Source organism: Hyla sarda, chromosome 10 (assembly GCF_029499605.1).
Source record: "Hyla sarda isolate aHylSar1 chromosome 10, aHylSar1.hap1, whole genome shotgun sequence".
NCBI lineage: Eukaryota > Metazoa > Chordata > Amphibia > Anura > Hylidae > Hyla > Hyla sarda.
Genome location: NC_079198.1, coordinates 122,779,511 through 122,796,595, shown reverse-complemented (window position 1 = coordinate 122,796,595; position 17,085 = coordinate 122,779,511). Strand labels below are relative to the sequence as shown.

At 42.5% G+C, this 17,085-nt stretch overlaps 1 protein-coding gene across 1 annotated transcript; it reads left to right on the top strand.

Moving 5' to 3' along the window:
- Positions 1–1,183: 1,183 nt before the first annotated feature.
- On the top strand, positions 1,184–2,141 carry LOC130294217 (uncharacterized). The gene is made up of 2 exons (XM_056543791.1): positions 1,184–1,334; positions 1,421–2,141. The coding sequence occupies exons 1-2, from the start codon at positions 1,210–1,212 to the stop codon at positions 2,019–2,021; spliced, it is 726 nt and encodes a 241-aa protein (XP_056399766.1). The 5' UTR covers positions 1,184–1,209; the 3' UTR covers positions 2,022–2,141.
- The last annotated feature ends 14,944 nt before the right edge of the window (positions 2,142–17,085 follow it).

Sequence of the window (17,085 nt, the reverse complement as noted above, 5' to 3'; positions counted from 1 at the left end):
ACGAGAATGAAATATGTTTCTTTAACGTTAGGGAAAATGTAGTCCTATTTTTTCTCTCTAAGGGTATGTTCAAACTACGGAATTCCCACTGAATTCCACAGGTGGAATTCCGCAAGCCGAATTCCACGGGCGGAATTCCGCGAGCCGAATTCCGCGGTGTGAACTTAACATTAGTGTGAATGGGTTTCCGCGAGACCCGTTCACACTGTGGAATTTCAGCGCCGCTGAAATTGTTCCGCGCAAAGAAAGAACATGTTCATTCTTTGCACGGAAGTCCGCGAGCACTGCATAGCTGTCAATGGTGACGGCTCAGTGCCGCCCCCGGTTCTACCGCCGCCGCCGGCTGCCAGTCTGAATCTCCGCTTGCTGAATTCAGCGAGCGGAGATTCCGTTCACACACTGTAGTGTGAACATACCCTAATGGGTCGTTATAAGGATATTTTTGAGATTTTGGAAGCTGGGATACTCACTACACCCATGCATATCTATATAATAAAGTTTGGGAGGAACTTAAAACATTTTTAAAATCACATGGAGTTTTAACTTTACTTCATTATGGTCGAATAAAGCACTTAAAGAATTCCTTAAAATTAAAGATTCACTCTTTTGGATGAAAAGGGGCTTATTTATGTAAATCAATTATACGCTTTAGGTCAAATAAAGTCATTTGAAGAGATAGCCCATAAGTGTGTGGGGGGAAGACAATCAGAAACATTGTTTTTTACAAATAAGTAATGCAGATCTTAAACCAATAAAAGGAGAGATTGGAGATTTCAGGGATTCTATATATTAGAAAAGTTTAATTAGACTATTTCCTTATGCGTAGTTGCTGTCTGGGCATGCTGGGAGTTGTGGTTCTGCAGCGGTTGGGGGTTCACAGCTTGAAGACCACTGCTATAGAGGGTGCAAATGTATCTGAGCCCTGGAACTCAAATAATGTGAAAGATGAGATGATCAAAATGGAGCCCCTGCACTAATTACTTGGGTTCTGGGGTCTGTAAGGTCCATAGTAAAAACATCAGGTTCTGTCTATAGCAGATACTAAATCATGGCATCTCCAAGAAACAAGCAGTCATTCTGACATGTCACATGTGATGTCATAGACAGCTGGAGTCCTGACATTCCACTGACAGCCGCCCGAGCCTTCAGTCTGTAGATTGTTCCAGTGAGATTAGTGAGATTAGCATCTTATTCTTCTACTTGTCTGAAATGGAGCTAAAAGGTTTGGGGTTCGTCCCCCTCCTGTTGGCGATTTGGTGTGTGGCCTGGCTTGCCACCAGCTACATCATGACTGTCGTCCTCGGCCATGCCGCCTCGCCGCTGATGAGCATGAGGTAAGATAAACAAGCACATGATTCTTATTTCATGGATTGGGAGTGAGGAAATATCCATAATAACATTGGTTTCTTTTCCTTCACAGTGACGTGGGAAATTTCTTTCCCGAAAACATATTATTCAGAATTGGATTCATAGGGACGTCCATTGGCACTTTGGTACTAACCTTTCTTATTTATAAGTATATGGTTATGCATACTGAAGAGTTCAGGGGTCATCAGGTCCTGATCCAGAGGATCCTGCTGGCCATTGTGTGGGCCTCCTGTTTTTCCACAGCTGTTATGCATGTATTGTCCCCCGAAGAATATCCCAGGATACACTTTGTCAGCACGATAATTTCCATTACATGTGAAGCCTTATACTACCTTGGGCAGTCCATCCAGATGTATAAATTACCAGGAGCAAAAAAAGTCATCCACCATAGTAGATGCACCTGCTGTGGCCTGACTTTTGTCTGTGTAATTTTCTATTTTGGATATGAAACATTAAAGGAATTATTCCATAATGATGAAGACTGGGACGAGATCCGTGAAATCCCCATCATAATCATCGAGTGGGTGATGCTTCTACTGATCCTGATAAACATCGTGACCTATTATTCCACCATGCAGAGGTTATTGTTGACCGTCTCCAGAAACAGCTGCACACTCTCTCTTAGAGTAAAAATTGATGACTTCGGGGTGTAGACCACCACGGGGGCCATCAAGTGGACTTCTGGGAGAAATACTGCACAGGATACGGAAAAATATCTAAAGAAGAATAACTGGGGGACTATATATGGTGCCAGTAATCATGACACAATAATATGAGCTGGTGATATTACCTATACAAAAAAAAAAAAAAAAAAAAAAAATATTGGTGTGTGAAGTGTAATACCTACTGTATTTTTCATCCTATAGGATGCACCGGCGTATAAGACGCACCCAATTTTTAGGGGCAAAATCTAAAAAAATAAAGATTTTTAACCCAATAGTGGTCTTCAACCTGTGGACCTCCAGATGTTGCAAAACTACAACTCCCAGCATGCCCGTACAGCCGTTGGCTGTCCGGGCATGCTGGGAGTTGTAGTTTTGCAACATTTGGAGGTCCGCAGATTGAAGACCACTGCAGGAGGAGGTAATTCTCACGTGTCCCCGCCGCTCCGGACCCGTCACCGCTGCCCTGGATGTCGCTCCATCGCTGTCGCCGTGTCCCCGTCGCTCCGGAACGTCTCTGCTGCCGGCCGGGTATCCTCGCTCTCCGCCGCCGCCATCACGTCGTTACGCACGCCGACGCACGTACGCGACGACGTGATGACAAGGAAGGAGAGCGCCGGCCATACAGGGGATCCCTGAACGGAGAAGACACCGAGGAGGCAGGTAAGGTCCCTCCCGGTGTCCTGTAAGCACTAACCCGGCTATTCAGTCGGGCTGTTCGGGACCACTGCGGTGAAATCGCGGCGGTCCCGAACAGCCCGACTGAACAGCCGGGTTAGTGTCACTTTCCCTTCAGACGCGGCGGTCAGCTTTGATCGCCGCGTCTGAAGGGTTAATACAGGGCATCACCGCAATCGGTGATATCCTGTATTAGCCGCGGGTCTCGGCCATTGATGGCCGCAGGGACCTCCGCGATAGGGGTGTATTCACCGTATAAGGCGCACCAACTTTTACCCCCCAGTTTTGGGGAAGAAAAAGTGCGTCTTATACGGCGAAAAATACGGTAGTTAGAAAAACAGAATCAAATTCATCATTATAACCCCCCTCTGCATTACGCTGTTTATTATTTTTCAAGCAAGCACTTTGTTCTAATTCGTCCACTCTCTGGCGTGCTCCTTGTATAAGGGGTTTGGGATACCCTTTTTGTTTAAAACGATCCTCCAGGTTATCTAGTTGTTGCTGGCATTTTTGTGGGGAAGAACAATTCCTTCGGATTCTTTTCATTTGACCGAATGGAATGTTCTTCTTCCATTATTTAAGATGGCAACTGTTAAAGTCGAGGTATCTGCCATCCTGAATATAGATATTTATATCCAGGAACTCAAATTTTTTGGGGGACTGATGCAGCGCTGCCTTTGGCAATCTCTGGCTCTGCCATAGCGCTTTTTTTGAAGGGGCGTGTCGACTGCCCCTTCGTCTGGTGGTCAACACTAGTGTTGCTCGCAAATATTCGCAATGCGATGCGAATATCGCATATTCGTGAATTCGCGAATATTCGCCAATATAGCACTATATATTCGAAATTACGAAAAAAAAAAATTTCTTCTTCACAGTACACATCACAGTGATCACCCCTCTCTGCTTCCAGCTTGTGTGGTATAAAGAAGGCTCTGATACTACTGTGTGAGACTGGCGTACGTATTTATGCACATGGGAAAATTTGCATATGCAAATTTTCGTTTATGCAAATTTTTCGCATATGGTAATTTTCGCACATGCAAATTTTCGTTTATTCTAATTTTCGCATATGCGAAAATATAACGCGAATATTACGAATATGCGAAAATATAACGCGAATATTACGAATATGCGAATTTAGCGAATATATGACGAATATTCGTCCATATATTTGCGAAATATCGCGAATTCGAATATGGCCTATGCTGCTCAACACTACTCAAGACAACAATATACATAGATTCACTAATTGGGCTGCCTGAGGCTATCTACCCAATGCCTTTGCTGCTGGGGTCTCTCGGTTCACAACTCTTCTCCCCAGAACTCAATATACTATGTTACACTATACAACAGTGTTACCTTTACATTTAGCAATTCTGTTGCTCTACATGCATTATCTAGATATCAGGTGAACCCTCTGGCCAGTAGAGTACCCTGTACACATGGACAGGAGAGAAAACATTAGAAATATAACTGTATATATTTAGAACTTGTGGACTGGGACGACAAATAATGTTACAGTCCTATCTTAACTATTTTCATAGGTGTGGACTACTTTTACCATATGTGAACTGACTATGTGTGGTACATAACTTTACATTATGAGTTAATCTTTGCACCTGGCGGGAATCTGTCATGGCGGTGAGGTAGTGGTTACGCTTCTCCTAACTGGGTCAGGATACCTCCCATGTAGATTGCCATGAATAAACAACACTATACCCATAGACATTTAGGCATGAGGTGGGTTTACAGCATGTTGCCTTGTGCTGAACTATGCCTCAGTTAGAGGAGGAGCAGACAGGGATTAAACACAGCAGGTGCTGCAATTTAACTAATTGTCTGCTGTGAAATTAGATGTCTTGCAACAGCTCTGGGTGAGGGACTGGCAGGAGTGCTGTGGGAGGGAAATACGCAGGGCAGGAGATGATGGGAGCTGTGATTAAAAGCTGAGGAAAAGAAATGCATTCTGGGAATTGTAATACTGAGAAACTGATCAGCCAGAAAGTACAGGACTATGACCCCCCCAAAACAAATAGATTTTGGTGGTTTCAGAACTGGTAAGGAATACTATATGCTTCTGCAGAATTTTTATGTTATTTTTACTAGAAGGTCGGAGTATCCCTTCAATGACCTGCAATGCAGGAGCACAACACAGCAATTTTTGGCCATGGACGATATCGTCTTTGTATAGTTGCAACCAGAAAGCAAACAATGTCTTTTCTTTGAGCAAAATGGCATAACCAGTATGGTCTATAAATAAGATCAGGCTTGACCGAAACGCGTCAGCTCCGTATGTCTGTCCTTACCATGTGGCGATAACCAATGGGATGTTTCTAATATTAACCATCAACATTTGGAATGCAGCCCTGAAGTACAATACAGGCATTAGATGAAGTTATTAATCTGTGCAGAGTATTTGCACCGCTATCTGTTTTCTTTGTGCTGTATTATTTATGCGTTGTAGACTCACCAGGGAGTGCTATAGCCTGAGAAGAAAACTTTCCTTTATTAGGTCAATTACTGGTAAAAGATTATTAGAAATAATTGAGAGAACTATTCCCGGTGCTGTCGGCTATCCACGATAGTTATTAGTTCTGTGGGAATTAGGTTAAACATAATCTAAAAGACTCAAAAAAAACAAAAAAAAAACGACAGTGTTTAGCTGACCTCTACAGTTTTCTATTGTTATGTTTACAGAACACTGTGTTGTCCATAGGTTCATGTCACAAACTATATTTGACTATACCAAATAAATATGTTTGATTATCCACATGGTAAGGATGGACATACAGGGCTGACGCGTTTCGGTCAAGCCTGACCTTATTTATAGACCATACTGGTTAAGCCATTTGGCTCAAAGAAAAGACATTTTTTGCTTTCTGGTGTTTTTTAGTTGCGGTTATACACTGATGATATTGTATACGACCAAACTTTGCTGTGTTCTGCTGCTGCATGGAAACTCATTGAAGGCATAGTCCGAAAAAAACATTAAAATACTGCAGAAGCATAAAGTATGGCTTACCTGTCGGCCGCAGTTTTAAAACCAACAAAATGAATTTGTTTTTGGAGGTCTTAGTCTTGTTCTTCCTGGTTGAGCAGTTCCCAGAATGCATTGCTTTGCCTCAGCTTTTCTTTACAGTCCTGACAATCATTGGATTGCTTATACTGATCAATGCTACACTATTGCATGGCATTGATCAGTTAGATCAGTGCTCTGCTAGTACAGTCTGCCTTAGCCGGATACTATTAGCTCAATACTGTACTAGATCTCCATGCCTGCCATGGTGACCAATCTGCACCCTACGATTGTGTCACCTGTCCCTATGCCTTTTAGCGGTTGATATTTAGTGATGAGCAGCAGGGGCCATATTCGAATTTGCGATATCTCGCGAATATATTGACGATTATTTGTCCTATGTTCGCGAAATTCGCATATTCGCTATGTTCATTAACTTTGTTTCCATGCGAAAATTTGCATGGAAAATTCATGGAAAATTTGCATGTGAAAAAAACAAAAATTTGCATGTGAAAAAAAAAACAATATTCGTCATTACGAATATAGAGCACTATATTCTAAATATTCGTAAAATCGCGAAGTGCCGATATTCGTGATAAAAATTTGCATTACGAATATTTGTGCTCAACACTATTGATATTGATCGTAGCATTTTAGAGGTTAAATGACCAACAATAACGCGCTCGTTTTTTTTTCAAAATGGCGGTGATGGCCAGCTGGTGACAGCATCCATCCCTCACATCTATGAAGTGAGCTCAGCTCCTAAGCTTGCTTAATATTTAGTTGGAACGCAGCTGCCATGTATGTACTGCAGTCTGTGCTAAGGACATTAAAGGGTACCTCTCATCAAATAAACTTTTGATATATTTTAGATTAATGAATGTTGAATAACTTTCCAATAGCATGTTAATGAAAAATACGCTTCTTTCTATTGTATTTTTCCCGATCAGTCCTGTCAGCAAGCATTTCAGACTCATGCTGGAGTCGTAAACACTCAGAGCTGCCAGCCTGCTTTGTTCACAGCCAAACAGGCTGTGAACAAAGCAGGCTGGCAGCTCTGAGTGTTCTCCTTTGTGAACAAAGCAGACTGGCAGCTCGTAGTGTTTAGGACTCCAGCATGAGTCTGAAATGCTTGCTGCCAGGACTGGTAGGGAGACCCCTAGTGGGCATTTCTTCAAAGTGGAAAATTAAATAGAAAGAAGCATATTTTTTAATAACATGCAAATGTAAAGTTATTCTGCATACATTAATCTATAATATGTCAAAAGTTTTTTTTCGATGAGAGGTACCCTTTAAAGGGGTATTCCAGTGGAAAAAAAATGTTTTAAATCATCTGGTGCCAGTAAGTTATAAAAATTTGAAAATAACTTCTATTTAAAAATCTCAATCCTTCCAGTATTTATCAGCTGCTGTATGCTCCAGAGGAAGTTGTGTAGTTCCAGTCTGACTACAGTGCTCTCTGCTGCCATCTCTGTCCATGTTCGGAACAATCCAGAGAAGGAGAAGTTCGCTATGGGGATTTGCTCTTGCTCTGGACAGTTCCTGACATGGACAGAGGTGGCAGCAGAGTGCACTGTGGTCAGACTGGAAAGAACTACACAACTTCCTCTTGAGCATACAGAAGCTGATAAGTACTGGAAGGATTAAGATTTTTATATAGAAATATTTTACAAATCTGTTTAACTTTCTGAAAACCACTTAATTTAAAACATTTTTTTTTTCTACCGGAGTGCCCCTTTTAAATACAAACCTGACTACAGTGATTATTTGTCCGTACACTAATAACTATGACAAGCTTTTTTAACATAAGAACATTAAAGGGGTTCTCCACCATAAGGTGATTTTAATATGTACCTGGTTGACAGTAATGGACATGCTTAGGAAGGATCTGTGCTTGTCTTGGGGCTAAATGGCTATGTTGTGAGATTACCATAACACTCTGGCTAGCTGTTTGTGAACTGGTATTTCCTGTCTGAGTTTTTCTTTTTTGACTACAAATCCCATAATTCCATTTTCCTTCCTCCCACACATCAGCCACCCCACCCATTGAAACATAAATGAGCTGCATCCATTCAAAAGACCTGTGATTTTCAATCAGGGTGCCTACAGCTGTTGCATTAGTTGCAGATTGATTGCTCCACCCATTGAAGCAGACAGGCTCCATGTCATCAGCTGACTAGTGATGTCAGGTCTCGGCCGCATTGCAACCTGGGAAAAATCTGAGACAACAGTCATTTTGTATGGTGTTAAAAATAAATATTGGGGTGAAAATCACAGAAGAATTGTGAGAAAATCGTCACACACATGTACAGACACTATATTATGAACTACACTAACTTTACAGCCCCAGTAGCACAGTCACATAAAAAAAAATCCTGGAATACCCCTTTAACCTTTGTGCGTTTGTTCTGCGCTTTTTCTCAACTCTTTTTAATAAATTTTGCACCGTTTGAAGTTTTTGGGATTTAGTCATTGCAGATCTGCATGTAAAGTAATAGAATGAACAGAAAGATAAACATATACAGGAGACTTATCAAAACCTGTGCAGAGGAAAAGTTGCTGAGTTGCCCATAGCAACCAATCAGATCGCTGCTTTCATTTTTCACAGGCCTTCCTAAAAAAGAAAGAAGCGATCTGATTGGTTGCTATGGGCAACTTTTCCTCTGGACAGATTTTGATAAATCTCCCCCATTGACACTATGGTGGGAGCCAGGAGCTAGAGATGAGCGAACTTACAGTAAATTCGATTCGTCACGAACTTCTCGGCTCGGCAGTTGATGACTTATCCTGCGTAAATTAGTTCAGCCTTCAGGTGCTCCGGTGGGCTGGAAAAGGTGGATACAGTCCTATGAAAGAGTCTCCTAGAACTGTATCCACCTTTTCCAGCCCACGGGAGCACCTGAAAGCTGAACTCATTTATGCAGGAAAAGTCATCAACTGCTGAGCCGAGAAGTTCGTGACGAATCGAATTTACCGTAAGTTCGCTCATCTCTACCAGTAGCCATCGGACTCAGTGCCTGTAAGTCTGTAAGTCGCTGCATGAGAACTGAAGGGCAGGCTGAGAAGATGGCAGAGCCACTTTATATTCCGCTGAAACATTTGTTCTGTAAAATAAAAGTCATCATAAAGTTAATTGTGTGAACAGACCAATTTGCAGCATTTAAATTTAGCTGTAAGCAAATTGAAAAAATAAATAAATAAATGTTTCTCTGAATATCCGTGATTAAATATACAGCAGCCATTCTGACTTCTCCGACATCTGGGATCATCTCGAATCAAAATGGCTTGAAAATGACCGACGCTCGTGATGTGCACTGCTCTAGAACAGTGGTCTCCAAAATGTGGACATTCAGCTGTTGCAAAACTACAACTACCAGCATGCCCGGACAGCCGTTGGCTGTCCGGGCATGCTGGGAGTTGTAGTTTTGCAACAGCTGGAGGTCCACAGTTTCAAGACCACTGCTCTATGACAATACTATCCAATGAGAGACTTACTGCAATGACAGACACCCCTGGTATCATCATGCAGTCACAGACAGACACATTAGAGCAGTGTTTCCAGACCAGGGTGCATCCTGCTCTTGCAAAACTACAATTCCCAGCATGCCCGGACAGCAAAAGGGTGTCCGGGCATTCTGGAAGTTGTAGTTTTGCGACATCACCATCATCTATGACATCACCAAGGAATCCTAGACACTAATATGCTTCGTAGACTGTGAGTAGCCAATGATGCTCTTGCGGTGACATCATCATGTATAAATATATATAATTATGGATGGATCAACAAAATAAATATATATATATATATATATATATATATATATATATATATATATATATACTAGCTGAGTACCCGGCGTTGCCCGGTTTTTCCTTCCTAATCCTTGTTGGGGAGGAAAATAAACAAAGGAGGAAGCTTTTGACTTCATATCCCGTCCTCATATATTGTTGCCATATGCCGACCTCCTATCTCGTCCTCCTATCCCGTCCTCCTATCTTGACCTCCTTTCCCATCCTCCTTTCCCGTCCTCCTATGCCATCCTCCTATCTCGTCCTCCTATCCCGTCCTCCTTTCCTGTCCTCCTATCCCGTCCTCCTATCCCGTCCTCCTTTCCTGTCCTCCTTTCCCATCCTCCTATCTTGACCTCCTTTCCCGTCCTTCTTGCCCGTCCTCCTTTTCCGTCCTCCTATCCCATCCTCCTATCCCGTCCTCCTAACTCATCGTCCTATCCCGTCCTCCTATTACGACGTCCTATCCCGTCCTCCTATACCGTCCTCCTATATTGTCATCCTATCCCGACCTCCTATCCCGTCCTCCTATCGTGTTCTCCTATCCCGACCTCCTATCCCGACCTCCTATCCCGGTCCTCCTATCACTACCTCCTATCTCGACCTCTTATCCCGTCCTCCTATCACGACCTCCTATCCCGTCCTCCTATCACGACCTCCTATGCTGTCCTCATATCCCGACCTCCTATCCCGACCTCCTATCCCGATCCTCCTATTACGACCTCCTATCTCGACCTCCTATCCCGTCCTCCTATCACGACCTCCTATCCCGTCCTCCTATCTCGACCTCCTATCCCGACCTCTTTTCCTGAACTCCTTTCCCGTCCTCCTATCCCGTCCTCCTAGGCCGACCTCCTTTTACGACCTCCTTTCCCGTCCTCCTATCCCCTCCTCCTATCCAGTGCTCCTATCCCGTCCTCCTATCTCGACCTCCTATCCCGATCTCCTATCCCGTCCTCCTATCCCGACCTCCTATCCCGACCTCCTATCCCGGTCCTCCTATCCCGGTCCTCCTATCTCGTCCTCCTATCCCGACCTCCTATCCCGTCCTCCTATGTCGACCTCCTATCCAGACCTGTAATATGTGACCAGGTATTGAAATATCTCCAGCCGTACGGAAGTTATATGGGAACATACATTTCCCATTGATTTGCATGGGACTTTAAACAAAAACCCTGACCCTCACAAATGGGGGTAGTTAAGGGTTAAATTAACTATCCTATATTTTAAGTGGACATATAAGTAACATGTGACCAAGTATTATGGAAATATCTCCAGCCGTTTGGAAGTTATGCAGTAACATATATTTCCCATTGACTTGTATGGGACTTTAAACATAAACCCCCCCCCTGGCAAATGGGGGGGTGAGTAAGGGTTAAATCACCTATCCTATGTTTGTTGGTGACATATAAGTAACATGTGGCCAAGTTTCATGTTAATATCTTTAGCCGTTTGGACGTGATACTGGAACATACAGACATACATACATACACACACACATACACATACACACACACACATACACACACACACACGTTGAGTTTTATATATATAGATATATATATTTTTTTGTATACTCTGTATTTGCCATAGCAGTGTGCACCCGTGTATTAGGTTGTTGTGCTGGCTATTTCTCTTTTTGCTTGTAATTACTACACAGGGGGAATGGCACCCTCTTTAGCTGTGCACCCCTCCCCCTTTCTCCCAGGTGGAGTTTTCAATTGTATATGGATCCAGCATGTCACCCAGTCAGAGGCCATATGCCCAGCAGAGGTGAGTTGGTATCTGAGTGTTAGGCTCAGAATGTGTGTTAGGGTCTCATCCTAAATGAGGCCACCTCCCCGTGGTGGATGGGGGACACGTTTTTGATCAAAAAAGTGCGCTAAGAGCCTCAATTTTTTGACCAATGTGTGCTGCTGCGACCATGACTGTGTATATATATATATATATATATATATATATATATATATATACACAGTCATGGCCGTAAATGTTGGCACTCCTGAAATTATTCAAGAAAATGAAGTATTTCTCACAGAAAAGGATTGTAGTAACACATGTAACAGGTGTGGGCAATATAAAAATCACACCTGAAAGCAGATAAAAAGGAGAGAAGTTCACTTAGTCTTTGCATTGTGTGTCTGTGTGTGCCACATGGACAACAGAAAGAGGAGACGAGAACTGTCTGAGGACTTGAGAAATAAAATTGTGGAAAAATATCAACAATCTTAAGGTTACAAGTCCATCTCCAGAGATCTAGATTTGCCTTTGTCCACAGTGCGCAACATTATCAAGAAGTTTGCAACCCATGGCACTGTAGCTAATCTCCCTGGGCATGAACGGAAGAGAAGAATTGATGAAAGGTGTAAAGGCAGGATAGTCCGGATGGTGGATAAGCAGCCCCAAACAAGTTCCAAAGATGTTCAAGCTGTCCTGCAGGCTCAGGGAGCATCAGTGTCAGCGCGAACTATGTGTCAACATTTAAATGAAATTAAACGCTATGGAGGAGACCCAGGAGGACCCCACTATGGAGGAGACGCAGGAGGACCCCACTATGGAGGAGACCCAGGAGGACCCCACTGCTGAGAGACATAAAAAAACAAGACTACATTTTGCCAAAATGAACTTGAGTAACCAAAATCCTTCTGGGAAAATGTCTTGTGGACAGATGAGACCAAGATAGAGCTTTTTGGTAAAGCAAATCATTCTACTGTTTACTGAAAACGGAATGAGGCCTACATAGAAAAGAACACAGAACCTACAGTGAAATATGGTGGAGGTCAATGATGTTTTGGGGTTGTTTTGCTGCCTCTGGCACTGGGTGTCTTGAATGTGTACAAGACATCATGAAATCTGAGGATTACCAATGGATTTTAGGTCGCACTGTACAGCCCAGTGTCAGAAAGCTGGGTTTTGAGATCTTGGGTCTTCCAGCAGGACAATGACCACAAACATACATCAAAAAGCCCCAGAAATGGATGACAACAAAGCGCTGTAGAGTTCTGAAGTGGCAGCAAAGAGTCCAGATCTAAATCCCATTGATCACCCGTGGAGAGATCTTAAAATTGCTGTTGGGAAAAGGCGCCTTCCAATAAGAGAGACCTGGAGCAGTTTGCAAAGGAAGAGTGGTCCAACATTCCGGCTGAGAGGTGTAAGAAGCTTATTGATGGTTATAGGAAGCCACTGATTTCAGTTATTTTTTCCAAAGGGTGTGCAACCAAATATTAAGTTAAGGGTGCCAATAATTTTGTCCAGACCATTTTTGGAGTTTGGTGACATTATGTCCAATTTGCTTTTTTTCCTCCATTTTTTGGTTTAGTTCCAATACACACAAAGGGAATAAACATGTGTATAGCAAAACATGTGTTACTGCAATCCTTTCCTGTGAGAAATACTTCATTTTCTTGAAAACAAAAAAATATATATATAGGAATATGCAAATCAGCTCATTACATCACCTTTTCAGGCGATGTTCCCTGGTATCAGCTTAGCTCCAGTTACGGAATATAAAAAGCTAATCGGGATTAATGCCATGCCAGAACTCTCTCTCTCCAGAAGGAAAGAGCACCCATCTGCAGACAGCTGTTTCGGGGTACTTGCCCCTCGTCAGTACAGAGCAGGGTAATCTGGCTTGGCTGAGATGAGGGGCGTTTAGTTGGTTTTAGGTCCCTCATCTCAGCCAAACCAGATTACCCTGCTCTGTACTGACGAGGGGCAAGTACCCCGAAACAGCTGTCTGCAGATGGGTGCTCTTTCCTTCTGGAGAGAGAGAGAGTTCTGGCTTGGCATTAATCCCGATTAGCTTTTTATATTCCGTAACTGGAGCTAAACTGATACCAGGGAACATCGCCTGAAAAGGTGATGTAATGAGCTGATTTGCATATTCCCCTACCCAGAATGCCTGCGGAGTGCTTAGTGGCCCTTGAAAGCTCCGTCACACCAGGACCAGGAGTGGTGAACTCTCCCTGAGTTAAATACTCATCCCATTTAGTTATATATATATGTATATATATATATATATATATATATATATATATATATATATAATTATTATCCAATGGATCAACAGAACTCTTAATATCCTGTTCAACCACAATTTCATAAAACATACCTTTATTTCGAGCAATTATAATTATTTAGGGTTGTAAGGAATAGAGATACAGACCTGCGCTTAATGTGTGAATGTGCTCCTTTTTTTTTTGGAGGGGGAGTTTGGGATTTCTTTGTGTGTTTATTGTTGCAAATAAATCCTTCTGTGTTTGTCATCTTATTTAATTTTACAACAATTGCGCCATCTCATACATATTTGCATTCTATACCAAAATATTGATGAATCCTTCCCGGTGCGTCTGTTGCACCATACTAATGGATACAGACGGTGTTTCACGTAGCTACGGAAGCATCTGTCACTCCGCTTATCTACCGGTGATTTCACTCTATAGAATTGTGTCAGACATGATTAACCCGTACACAGGCGGGAGTATTGTCTTGTAAAACGTCTATTTGCTCAATATGTGTCATACAGGATAGGACGCCATGTTATGTCTGCGGAGGGCAGCCGGGTACTCTGAAATCCCTCAGTCTATATATTATTAACAATGATGAGCTGTTGCGCTGATGGGTTGTTGCACTTGGGTTCCTGAAATTCTTATCCATGCGAGTAGAACCGGTGCAAAATTTTTTGTAATAAGTATGTGTAAGTTCACCCTAAAGGGGCACACTAAAGGAAGGGGTATCAAAATCAGCTGCAGAAAATATGCAGCAAAATACGTCAGGTGTAACCCTACCATTAAGGCTCGTTCACAGGAGCCGATTTTCTTGCAGCGTGTCTATTCTTTCAGCTGACTTCAGATGTTTCTGCTGCCGAAATTCCGTCATAGGCACAGCAGAATCCCATTGAAATCACAGAAATTCCATAGTCTGAACATACCCTAAGGGCTCGTTCACAGGAGCGGATTTTCTTTCAAACTCACGGCGTGTTTCCCGCTGCGAGTTTAAAAGGGGGCGGGGTCTCCGCGGACTGTCCACAGCAGATTTTCAGCAGCGGATTTACGCTGTTGGAAATCCTCCACAGACCCTATTGACTTCAATGGGGTGTGTGACGGGTTTTCCGGAGCGGAAATTCCGCTGCCAAAAATTTCCTGCTAGCAGCCGGTGGAGACTCCACCCCCTTTTAAACTTGCAGCAGGAAACGTGCTGTGAGATTGATAGGAAATCCCCTAAGGGTATGTTCAGACCATGGAATTTCCATGATTTCAATGGCATTCTGCTGCACTGGACACATGGCAGAATTTCCGCAGCAGAAGCATCCCAAGTCCGTAAAAAGAATACACATGTTCTTCTATGAGACAGGTCATTTTGAGCAGTACTAGAGTTGGCATGTTCTGCCGGTGCTTTGCTGTCCAGGGAATATCCGCGCAGAAATTTCCACCTGTGTGAACATAGCCTAAGGGTACGTTCACACGCAGAGGAGAATCCACAAGCAGATTATGTTGCTGCCCATTAAAGTCAATGGGTAGCAACATAATTCGCTTGCAGATTTTTCCCTTTGGAAATTCCGCTTGCAGAATTCCACAGTGGGAAATCCTCAAGCTGAATTTCAGCTGCAGAAACTTTTCACAGCGGATTAGTTGTGTGTGTATATACTCTAAGGCTATATTCACACGGCAGTATTTCGGCATGCCAAACTGGATTCCGCATGTGGATTTTGCATCAAATTAAAGCCCAATAGACTTCAATGACATTCTGCACTCTCATTCACACTTCAGAATTCCCACCATCCACACTGATTCCGCACAAAATTTGCACAAGCCAGAAACCACCCAAATGAATGCGGATGCGGTTGTGCAGGTGTGCGGAAATTCTGCCGTGTGATTATAGCCTTAGGCTAGGTTCATGCTGAGGAATAGCTGTCAATGGGATTCTGCTGCACAGTCCACACTGTGGAATTTCAGTAGCGGAGCTGGCGTGCACAGAATACCTTGTCAGGATGCCAGCATTTGTATATTTGTATGTTGGACCTGAGGAAGGAGCAAGTGTAGAACCAAAATGCGTTGTCCATTGTCTCCGAATTAACCCTTATATCCTGTGCTACTGTGGTGACGTGAAACTTACTGTGTGAATTCAGCAGTAGTGTTGGGCGCGAATATTCGTATTTCAAATTTTTATTGCAAATTCGCGAATATTGCAAATATATTCGCTATTTATTTGAAATTACGAATATTCACTTTTTTCCGCATATGCACATATTCACATATTCGCATATTCCTTCTTTTCACTTGTGGGCCAATTAGAATGATGCAAATACACTTCAGAGGTTATCAACAACATCCCTAGCAACCAATAGTAAAGTTGCCCACTCCCTCACTGTTTTCTTCCTCGAATACGCGAATATGCGAATACGTGAATACGCGAATATGAGAATTTGCGAATATAATGAATACGCGAAATTCACGAATAGAGGACACATTTTCGTCTATATATTCGCGAAATATCACAAATTTGAATATGGCCAATGCCGCTCATCACTATTCAGCAGTAGCGCTCAATCAGACCCTTGTTTTTCTCCCTTTTATGTGACTGGGGCAGCTCCTGTCTATTGTTATCTATGGTCATTGGTCCTGCTGTAAAGCAAATCTCTAAATGCTGTCAAAAACGGCTCAGGCAAGATGGCTGCTCCCATAATAAAGTAAAAAAAATTAATAAAAATAAAAAAGCAAATGAAAAAATATTACAGAAAATAGAAACAGATTAGAAAAATAAAGATAATGTTTCAGAAACTGATATAATATAATACACGTGATACATTTCCTTTAAAGGGGTACTCCCGTGGAAAACTTTTTTTTTTTTTAAATCAACTGGTGCCAGAAAGTTAAACAGATTTGTAAATCTTAATCCTTCCAGTACTTTTTAGGGGCTGTATTCTAAAGAGAAATCCAAAAAAGAAATGCATTTCCTCTGACATCATGACCACAGTGCTCTCTGCTGACCTCTGCTGTCCATTTAGGAACTGTCCAGAGCAGCATACGTTTGCAATGGGGATTTTTTCCTGCTCTGGACAGTTCCTAAACTGGACAGCAGAGGTCGGCAGAGAGCACTGTGGTCATGACATCAGAGGAAATGCATTTCTTTTTTGGATTTCTCTTTAGTATACAGCCGCTAAAAAGTACTGGAAGGATTAAGATTTTTTAATAGAAGTGATTTACAAATCTGTTAAACATTCTGGCACCAGTTCATAAAAAAAACAAAAAAAAAAGTTTTCCACGGGAGTACCCCTTTAAAACAAGCCAATAGTATCAGTCAGCCCCCCTAGCCCCCAATCCTCCAATTCCCAATGTGTTTTCCGCACTCAATTTGCTAAGTCACCTTTTTTTCGGCAATGCATTTTGCGCTGTAATTTAATTCAGTACATTCATTTTCTTCGGTATATTTCCGGCCTTTCAGGACACAGCAAAAAAAGCTTTGCAGAATACAGAACACTTCTTTGATTTCCCAGGACGTTTAAGTTTTCAGTCTATAAATCAAAATTGCCCATGTTATCTTATCCTGGCGCGAGAAGACCCAGCAGACGCC